The 10,463-nt window shown below is 49.9% G+C and overlaps 1 protein-coding gene across 1 annotated transcript in view; it reads left to right on the forward strand.

The window, feature by feature from the left end:
• The first annotated feature begins 763 nt into the window (after positions 1-763).
• The window catches only part of HAL (histidine ammonia-lyase), a 32,320-nt gene continuing 22,620 nt past the window's right edge, over positions 764-10,463 (forward strand). Inside the window, exons 1-10 of the mRNA XM_004700379.2 lie at positions 764-839; positions 934-1,372; positions 2,022-2,082; positions 2,194-2,221; positions 2,602-2,676; positions 2,772-2,844; positions 2,946-3,012; positions 3,414-3,451; positions 4,258-4,383; positions 6,006-6,145. Of these exons, the coding sequence (XP_004700436.1) occupies positions 1,126-1,372; positions 2,022-2,082; positions 2,194-2,221; positions 2,602-2,676; positions 2,772-2,844; positions 2,946-3,012; positions 3,414-3,451; positions 4,258-4,383; positions 6,006-6,145 (855 nt within the window). The 5' untranslated portion in view covers positions 764-839; positions 934-1,125. The remainder of the gene's footprint in view (positions 840-933; positions 1,373-2,021; positions 2,083-2,193; positions 2,222-2,601; positions 2,677-2,771; positions 2,845-2,945; positions 3,013-3,413; positions 3,452-4,257; positions 4,384-6,005; positions 6,146-10,463) is intronic.

Genomic DNA, 10,463 nt, shown 5'->3' on the forward strand with positions numbered 1-10,463 from the left:
TATATGCATGAACTCGGCTCACACGCCCAACAGCCCCGTGAAATGGATGCTGTTTTTATCCCCATTTTACAGCGGAGAAAACTGAGCCTCAGAATAATTGAACAACTTTCTTAGTGGTCACATAGCTAGCAGACGGTACGGCCAGGGTTTGAACCCAGGTAGGCCTGGTGGTATAGCTGTTCTGCCCTGGGCTTCCAACTGCAAGTTTAGCAGCGGGAAACTACCGTTCCGACCCCACAGGAGAAGGACAGGGCTGTGTACGCCCCAAACAGTTACAGTCTGAAACCCAGGGGCAGTTCTACCCTGTCCTACAGGTTCATTCTGAGCTGGAATCAACTGATGGCAGTGAGTTTGGTTTTTAGGGAGTTTCGATACTGAAAATACCCTCACAAACCAGTTAGCCCCTTTACTTTTGATGAGGAAAGGGAGACTAATAAGTAACTTGCCCAAGACAGGGTGCTAATCAATAGTGCCCCTGGGTGTCGCCCACCCCCACCCCATGGCTATCTGAGCTGTTCACCTCCAAGCCAAGGTGGTTCGTTTGTCCAAACAATGACCTTTCGTTGTGAACATGATCTCTGGTCTCTGCAGTCTTCTTTTGTAGAGGGCCCTGACCAGCGAGAGGGAGCCATTGCTTAACAGGTGTTTGGGGAGTAAACAAATGAATGAAGATTGCCACACTACCTGGTGTCACAGTTGGCCAGTTGAGTATATTTTACCATTGAGTAATTCCAAATACAGACAGGAACATGGTGTCAGGGACCCTGATGAGAGCGGGACAAGGGAAGGAACAGCCCAGAGACCCCAGACTTTTCTGCAAGCAAGAACCGAGATCACAGGTGGACAGGCCTCCCAGCTACCTGGTCCTACTCTTCTGCGCCTTCGGGGGAAAAAAAAGAAGCTCCTTAATAAATAATTTCCCAACACCTGCAGGAATGAAGGCGAGGGAGGGGTGTGATCTGAAAGTCCATCTTGGTCTTCCTGCCTGACCACACCCTGGCAGTCGCTGCTGGATAAAACTCCCCCAGCCAGTCGGCTGTCACTGCCAGAGGAGCAGTCACAGAGCAGCCGGGTGGAGGCAACTCACCGGGCTACAGAAGTTGTGTTGGTCGCAGTGGTGGGACCATGCCCAGGTATACGGTACATGTGCGTGGGGAGTGGCTGGCTGTCCCCTGTCGGGATGCTCAGCTCACCGTGGGCTGGCTGGGCCGGGAGGCCATACGGCGCTACGTCAAGAACAAGCCTGATAATGGCGGCTTCGACTCGGTGGACTCCGTGAACTTCCTCGTACGCAGGTGCAAGGGCCTGGGCCTGCTAGACCCCGAGGACACCCTGGAGTTGGCCCTGGAAGACAATGAGTTCATAGAAGTGGGTATGTTGCGGCAGGTGGGGAAGGGCACCCAAGCCTGGCGGTCTGCCTGGGCTGTTGCTGGGAAGGAGGGTCTAAGCTGCCCATGTTAGGGCCCAGGATGAGAAGGGGTGGCCCATGTTGAAAGCTTGCTTGTGCCAGGCACCCCACTACTTAGTGCCCTGAGCCACTGAAATGGCCACACAACCCACCACGAGAAGTAGGATTCTCAGCCACCTTACAGTGAGGCCACAGATTCAGAAAGGCGGTGACTTATCCAGGCTAGGGTAGCGAGGGGGCAGCGAGGACTACATTTGAATCCAAGGCTGCAGACCTGAGTCCCTTTGCTGTTACTGAACTATTGAAAGGCCCTTTTGCCCTTGAAAAGAACCAGAGGGAGGCCAGGACCATAGAGGGTTCCGGGGCTCCAGTTTGAAGCACAGTAAAGCCAGGAGGGACTGCGGTATGGGTCTCCAGTGTTCTTTAAACCTGGTTTCCATCCAGACCTGGGTCCACGTGTGGCTCTCTTCCTACGTGAAGACTCTAAGACCCACCCCTGAAAGCACCCACACTGGTCTTGCACCAGCTATGAATAGCCCTTGCTTGCTTCAACAGCAACATCCACAGTGGCCCCAGGTTGTGACCTGTAACAGTCTCTCTTGCGTTTTTTCAGTCATCGAAGGGGATGCCATGTCTCCAGACTTCATTCCATCTCAACCCGAAGGGGTTTACCTGTATCCTTTCCTGCCGGCTCCTTGGTCTGCCCCGTGGGTCACCCTGGCCAGATGCTGGGCTTCCTGGGCTTTCCCACAGCATCCAGTAGTTTCCTTTATCTGGGCCTTCAGATACAGCAAATACAGGGAACCTGCAAAGGTAAGCTCGGCACCCCTTTCTGTTGGTGAAGACAAGTAAACCGGGTCTTTGCAGCCCTCACTGAAGGAGAGGACCAGCAAAATGGAGGGGGCCAGCCCAGGAACTGGGACAGGGGCTGATCCAGGCCGGGCTGGAGGGGAAGAGAGCTGGCAAAGGCATTGCACTCACGTCTCTTACGCTGCCATCTCTGGAGCCCGTTGCCATTTTCATGAGCACCCGGATGTTTCACCCAAACAAACAAAAATAAACCCCTGGCTCTCCAGCTGACTGCAATTGCTGTTGACCAGGGATGACATCTCCGTGGTGTCAAAGCTGGGGTCTGTTTGGAAGGACAATACCTAAAATGCTCAAATTCACTGAAATGTCTTTCTTCTGGGCAGTACATCGACATAGACGGGGACAATCTGACCCCAGAGGACCTGGTCAACTTGGGAAAGGGCCGCTACAAGATAAAGGTACCGGGTGGGGAGGAGGAGCTTCTGCGGTCACTGGGGCCACCCACAGGGAAGGAGGTCGCCCACGTGCTCAACTCGGAACATCATTTTCACAGCTCACCCCGACTGCTGAGAAGAAGGTGCAGAAATCCAGGGAGGTCATCGATAGCATCATCAAAGAAAAGACGGGTACCTTTCTCTCTCTGTGTGACAGCGTTCTCTTCGCGGACGTGAAAAATGCACTTGCATCTAATTTTCCAACGTCTTGTTTTTCTCTTTCTTTCTTTCAGTTGTTTATGGCATCACTACAGGCTTTGGGAAATTTGCCAGAACTGTCATTCCTATCAATAAGCTAGAGTAAGTTTGATTTGCACTTCTGCCCAGCAGCTCTTAAAGGGTGGTGTGTGTGTGTGTGTGTGCGCGCGCGCGCGCGCGCATGTACGCGCGCGTGTCTTCCAACAAGGGAAGCGATGAACGTGAATTTCAGTGAAACCTGTTTTACTCAATCTCTGCAGCTCTGGAATTGCGCGTCATCCCAAGTGTACAGAGGAGGAGGCTTAAGCGAAGGCACACACAAAAGTGGGGTGTTGAAAACACACACTTCGTAGTTCCTTCCACGGCGTCACACTGCCTCTTTCTATCCTGCTACAGCTCAAGCTATTTCCCCTTTATAGGCCCAGTTGCATGAGCATTTTCACTAAGATTTGATTGTTTGGGTTTTTAAAAACATTTTTATTTTTCTACCATTTCTCTTCCAGGGAGCTCCAGTTCAACTTAGTGCGTTCACATTCCTCAGGTAATAACTTCGCATTGTGGGCGTGCCTTCTGGTGCCAGAAGCTGGCCTAGATCTTGTTTGATTAAATGACTCAACCCTGACACTGTGAGATCCCTCGGAGGGTCTACTACATTCCAAGGACTAGCTTCTAAACTCTACTCCCCGTGTGGAAGGGAAGGGGGAAATGTTAGACAAGACCACCTTTCAGCTGACGCTCAGATGGATAGACAGGTGGGGGCTGGGGCCAGGGCTGGAGTGCAGGCCACATCATGGTGAGAGCATAATCAAGTCAGGCTAAATTCCTGGCTTGAACACAGGCCGTGAGTGCAGAGGTGCCAGATGAGACGAGAAAGCCGTTTACAAAACCATCTCCATCAAATTGCGAAGGAGCTTGTGCTGGGGCGTCAGGACGTTAAGGACGGCGGTCCTCACTCCCTGTTCTCCTCCCTGCCGTCGAGTCAATGCCGACGCATAGCGAGTCTATCGGACAGGGTAGAAGGGCCCCCGTGAGTTTCCGAGACTCACTGTTAACGGGAGTAGACGGCCCTGTCTTTCTCCCTCAGAGAAGCTGGTGGTTTTGAACTGCTGACATTGTGGATCGCAGCTCAGTGGGTACTCACTACACCACCAGAGCCCCTCCAAAGTGTTTTGGGAAGGGGAATTGAGAAGATGGAACGAGAAGGTTTTCCATCTGTCAGGGGGACAGAGGGGACCTCGAGAGGTGAGGCAGGCTGGCAGGGGAACAGCCTGTGTGGGACCAGAGGAAGAAGCGGGCAGGAAACTAGACTGAAGTGGAGATCAATGTGAGATCCGTTCTGTTTCCTAGGTGTTGGAAAACCACTCACCCCTGAGCGATGTCGGATGCTCTTGGCCTTAAGGATTAATGTCTTAGCCAAAGGATACAGCGGCATTTCCCTAGAGACCCTCCGACAAGTTATCGAAGCATTTAATGGTAATGTAATGGATCCCGGGGTGAGGGGACCCTCCAGGGAGCCTGGACATATATCCCAAGGTAGAATCAGTTGACCAGGTTGGTGAGCAAGTGACTGAGATTTTTAAAAAAAGATACAATATAATTGAGATACATGGAAGATGACCTTGACAAGAAGATCAGCTAAAGATGCGGGGAGTGGAACAGGGATACTTATTCCCAACCACTGGACTCCATTCGGCATCACCCCTCACTTAGTATTTTGCATCTGTAAGCGAGTTCCTTAGTCTGGCCTTAAATGCAGGAGTAAGGAGAACCGTTGATCCAGGGCGTCCTTGAAAGTTAGTGAAGCGTTCAATTATCTGGGGAGCATAATGATTTCTGAGCGTCCACCCCAAAGACTGCCAAAGTAGACCTGGTTGGTGCCTTGTAACTTGGACCCAATGCTCCCAAGAGCAGAAACATTGATACCCAACTCCGTGCAAAGGTAAAAGAGACTTTCCAAGAGGGTGATGACTAGCTTGTGATCCCAAAGCCAGATAGCAGCAGATATGCAGCTAAGCTCCACAGAGCTGTAAGACTTCCTGTCATAAACTAAGAGCAGGAGTACTTCTTGAGATAAGATCACATTTGAAACTCTTGGGAGGTTACTCCTTTGTCTCACAGCCTAAGATGACATTTCCAGGTCAGCAGAGCCTCTATGACTCTCTGGGGGAAGGAGTAGGACGAGAAAGAGCTAGGGAGTCAGAGAGTACAAACCCTCATGCTATGGATAAAGGAACTTGTGAATATGCCACTTGGCGGATATCAGTGTGAATGAAGAGCCGATAGGGTCGTGCTAAACACACCTGTCATAAGTCGAAGTCTCATTGTTTTCTCCCTCCCTGGTCTGCTTCACCTAAAATCTCAGCTAGCACAACTTTGACCTTGAGCCCATCTGTGTTTTCTGGGTGAGACTAAGGCTCCCCCAGGGGTCTGTAGGGCTCTGAGAATCCCCCCAGGGGAGCCGTGGTCTGGGAGCTGGCCGTGGGTGGCACTGCTTGCTCCGACAGCCACGGCGCAGCGGTTGGAAGAAATAATTACTGTCTGAGGTTTGATCAGACGTCAGCAAAATGAAGCCAAGCTTTTATATAACCTATTTGAAATGCAACTAGGTGACTAAGAGTCTAAAAAAAAGGTGAAGTTGCCTTTCTCTTCCGAGGGAACCTATTAACGCTTTCTAGGACCGTTTACATTGTTTTCCTATGAGATTGCATTTTCCTCTGTAGCGCAAACACGTTTCCAAACATTTTATTTAGATAACTTCAAACCTTTCATTCTTGTAAACAAGGCTGTAATGAACCGCTGCCAGTTCCTAATCAAGCCTTTCAGGCACATTGCTAACATTTCTAGAGGCTGAAGTATTGGATCAAATTGGAAAGTGTACATTTTGAAGGTTTTGCCTACTAACGGCCTTCACCTATCCTCTCTCCCTCCCTCCCCCCTCCCTCTCTTCCTATAGCAGTGGAGCCAGGGCTCTCAAGCATTCATGGCTGGGCTGGAGGAATGATTTCCATGCCAGGTGGCATTTGGGAGGTGGGTGATGGCAAAAGGAGGACCGTGGGGATGAAGTTGTGACATGACGCTGCCTCCTTCTCTCCTAGCCTCCTGCCTGCCCTATGTTCCGGAGAAAGGAACGGTTGGCGCCAGTGGAGACCTGGCGCCCCTCTCTCATCTGGCCCTTGGGCTCATCGGAGAAGGGAAGATGTGGTCTCCCAAGAGTGGCTGGGCCGATGCTAAATATGTAAGGCACGAATCACAGCTTTCTTCTGTTGTTCACTTGACCTCCTGGAGTCCTTTCTCTAGGCTTCCCCCTGGCTCTACACTTACTCACCTAAGCCTCATGAATCACCATACCCCCACTTTTCCCTTCCCCGACCCCCCAAACTAAACTCATTACCGTCAACTCAACTCACAGCGATCCTACAGGGCAGAGTAGACCTGCCGCATAGGGTTTCCAAGGCTGAAAATCTTTATAGACACAGACTGATCCGTCTTCTCCTATGGAGTAGCTGGTGGGCTCGAACCACAAACTTCTCAGTTGGTAGCCACGTGTTTAACCGCTGTGCCACCAGGCCTGCTTTCTTCTCACTGATTTACCATTTCCTCCTCATAACAGTCAGAGGAGAGACACGGGCTACGTGCCACTGAGTTGGCTCCGACTCAGAATGGCCGTATGGCTAAGAGCAGGCCTGGTCCCGCGCCACCCTCCCAGCAATTGCTAGGTTTGAGCCCTTCATTGCCAGACTGTCGGCTCTCTGTGCTTGAGGATGACCCTGGCAAAAAGGTGCCACTGCTAGGGAACTGAGGCAGTGCTGGCTCCCGGTGGAGTTCTCACCATCCATTAAAGAGACCTGGGTTTGATTCTTGGCCAGCAGCCCGCATGCGCGCCATTCACTACCCATCTCTTCATCGGTGGAGGCTGAGTGCAGCTATGAGACCGTATGGGCTTCGCGGGGCTTCCCGACTCAGATGGACTAGGAAGAAAGGCCCAGTGATCTACTTCGCAAACTCAGCCAATGAGAACCCTGTGGATCACAATGATTAGATCCACAAGTAACCACGGGGATGGCTGCAGGACCAGGGAGCTTGTCATCCCATTGTGTGTGGGGTCACCTTTAGTTGGGGCCAACCAGATGACACTAACAATAGCTAGCATTAACCCCAGGGGTCTATTCTATACCTAACACACTAGCAGTGGGGGGTCACACACTAGTCCAAGTTTATGGAGGAGCCAGTGGTCTCACCGGGCAGAACTTTACTGTGTGGCCTCTGGAAAGCAGAATCCCTTTCCCCGAGCTCCCGCCCTGGCAGCCGATCCCAAAGGCTTGTTTTGATAAAGCTCTAAGGTTTTCTTCATCTCTCTCCAAGTTGAGTGAAAGCATCATGCAGTGTGCTGTCGCAGATCAATTTTGGGAGAGCCCCTAACAGTAAGTCAAGTGGCAGAGGACCAGGGGGGAAGGAAACACTAAGGGATGTAGGTTCTAGATCCTCCCCCCTTCCATTTAAGCCCCTCAACCGGACCTTCCTAAGCAGCAAGTCTAAGCATGTCCTAGTTCAAACCTGCAAGGCCTCCCCTGACTTAAGGATAACATACAAGTGGAAGGGATTGGCAGGAATCTTATCTGTCAGGTTCTCACTCACTGCCGCCAAGTCAAATCCCACTCACAGCAACCCGATGCGGCAGGGTAAAACCGCCCCTGTGGGTTTCCAAAGCTGCAAATTATTACTAAAGTAGAATCCCTGCCTTTCCCCCAAGGAGCAGATGGTGGTTTTAAACTACTGATCTTGTGATTAGCGGCCCAAAGCATAACCCACTATGCCACCAGGGCTCACTGGGTTGCCAGTTGTGTAATTCCCTGTCATCCCTCCCAGCAGGGTCTTATGCTACAGAGCGAGGCAATTTTCATAGCTGGGATGTGATGTGCTAGGCCCCGGGCACACTCCTGCTGCTCTTTCTGATACATCCTCTCTCTGCTTCTCTGACCCTGTTCCCTACCCCCAAGTCCTTTGTGCTCTCTCACTGTGCTGTGGGTTAGGCATTTGGGTTATGAAGTGCAAGGTTGCAGGTTCCAACCTGGGGAGAAAAGTGAGGCTGTGTGCTCCCATAAAGATTTCGTCTTAGAAACCCTATGTGGGGGCTCTGCGCGTTGGGATGGACTCGATGGCAGTGAGGATTTTGGCTTCTGTCTTCTCATATCATCTTTTTCTACTGCATCTACATCCTGGCCCACTTAACACATTATCACTATAATTGCCTCTTGGCTCGTCAGTCTTTATATTTTTCCTCCGCCCCCCCAACCCCCCTCCCCTCCAATCCTATCCCCAAATTGAAATGTTTCCTGTCTTTGATGTAGCATCCAGGACAGAATATGGGATGGCACAGGTACTCGAACAAACCTGTCCAGTTGACATAGTCAATGGTTCTCCCTGTCTCTGTCTGAACTCCCCTTACTTCTCCATAAAGAGTCCTCGTGGCAGAGTGGTTTGCATATTGGGTTGCTAACTAAAAGGCATGAGCTACTCCACAGGAAAAAGATGAGATTGTCTGCTCCCATAAAGATTTAAAATCTCAAAAACCCTAGATAGGGTTGGGATTCACTTGACAACAATGGGCTTGACAACTATATATATATATATATCCTTCTTCCATGTGGTTGTTCTAAAAAAAATAATTTAAAAAAATTCCAATGGCCATCAACTCAATTCTGACTCATAACAATTCTATAAGGCAGGGTAGAACTACTCTTGAGTTTCTGAGACTGTAAATCCTTTGAGTTTCTGAGACTAACTCCTTACCGAAGCAGAAAGCCTCACTTCTTCTGCAGAGGGGCTGGTGGGTTCTGAACTGCTGACCTTGCTGTTAGCAGATTCATGTGTAACCCACTATGCCACCAGGGCTCCTTGTTGTTAGCTGCCATCAATCTGATTCTGACTCACAGTGAACCATATCTTACAGAGGAAAACTACTCCATAGGGTTTTCTCAGGAAGCAAATCACCAGGTTTGACCTGCCCACATCTTTAGGTTAACTAAAACAAACAAACAAGTCACTGCCTTGAGTCGACTCCGACTTATCATGAGTCTATAGGACAGGCTAGACACCCCTGTGGCTTTCTGAGATTGTAACGCAGAGTTAGATTGCCTTATCTATCTCCCACAGAGCAGCTAGTGGTTCCGAACTACTAACTTAGGGCTTAGTAGCCCAAATACATAACCCACTACACTGCCAGGGCTAGTTAAAATACTTGGCTGCAAATGCAAAAAGTCAGTAGTTTAAATCCACCAGCGCTCCATGGGCAAAACATGTAGCCATCCACCTCCATTGCGATTTGCAGCTTGGAAGCCCAATGGGACGTTCTACTCTGTCCTTTAGGGTGACAATGAGTTGCAATTGACTAGACAGCAGTGGGACTTTAGGTCATCAGCCAAGTGCAAACCCAAGGGCATTTCCTTCCTCCATTGAGGGACTTTGACTTAGGAACGATTTTTACTTCTTATATTTTAGGAGATGATCAGTCTTCCCCTTGCTGCTCAGAATTCTGTTTCTAATTATTTGACCTATAATATACTCTTCATGGTGCTTATCCATTTGTTGTGCAAGCGAGGAGCCTCACTCAGGAAGCCAGGGCTTTTTCTTGTCGCTGTTAGTGGCTGTCAAGTGAGCAACCTCATATATCACAGACCAAACACTGCCCTGTCCTGCACCATCTTCATGGCCAGCGACAAATCTGAGTTCATTGTTGCAGCCACCATGTACCTTGAAGCCTCTCAACCTAAGGGGCTCACCTTCTAGCACTCTATCGGTGTTCTCCTGCATGGTCCACAGGGTTTGCATCAGCTCATCTTTGGAAGGAGATCACCAGGCTCCTCTTCTTAGTCTTCCTAAGTCTGGAAGCACCACTGAAACCGGTCTACCAGGGGTTATCTTGCTGGTGTTTGACCTTCCAGCACTGTAGCAACACTACGTGCAGGTGTAGGTGCCAGTGTATAGATAAGCGGGTCTGAGGGTGGAGGGAGTTCTGAGCCTCTGAAGGCAGGAGACTGGGCGGGTGTGGGGAGCCCAGGCTTCTTCAAAGAAAGGGTGTGGTATAAAAGATACAACCCTAAGGTGGACCTGATTTTCTCGTGTCCCATCAAGTCAACTCTGACGCAGTGAGCCTTTGGACACAGTGGCTGTTTTCATGGTTAGGTGCTAGGCTACTGAAAGGTTGACAATTTCACCTCCCCAGCTCTCCACAGTAGAAAGATGGAGCAGTCTGCTTCCAGGAAAATTTACAGCTTTGGGAATCGAGGAGTGAATAACTAATTTGGGAAGGGGGAGAGTGCACAAGAACTGATTGTGATAATGTATTTACAACTCTTTTAAAAAGCAGCTTAACTATGGAAGTGTATGATATGTGAATTTATATCAATGAAACTTCTTAAAGTATGGTCAGATAAATAAAAAAAGATTAATAGCCTTGGAAATTCTGTAGATCAGCTCTACTCTGTTCTGCAGGGTCACTGTGTGGTGGAATGGAACATCTGATCTTTTGGTTATCAGTTGAGCACTGAACCATC

The sequence above is a fragment of the Echinops telfairi genome, unplaced genomic scaffold (assembly GCF_000313985.2).
Source record: "Echinops telfairi isolate 266 unplaced genomic scaffold, ASM31398v2 ScPeMD7_2;HRSCAF=8, whole genome shotgun sequence".
NCBI lineage: Eukaryota > Metazoa > Chordata > Mammalia > Afrosoricida > Tenrecidae > Echinops > Echinops telfairi.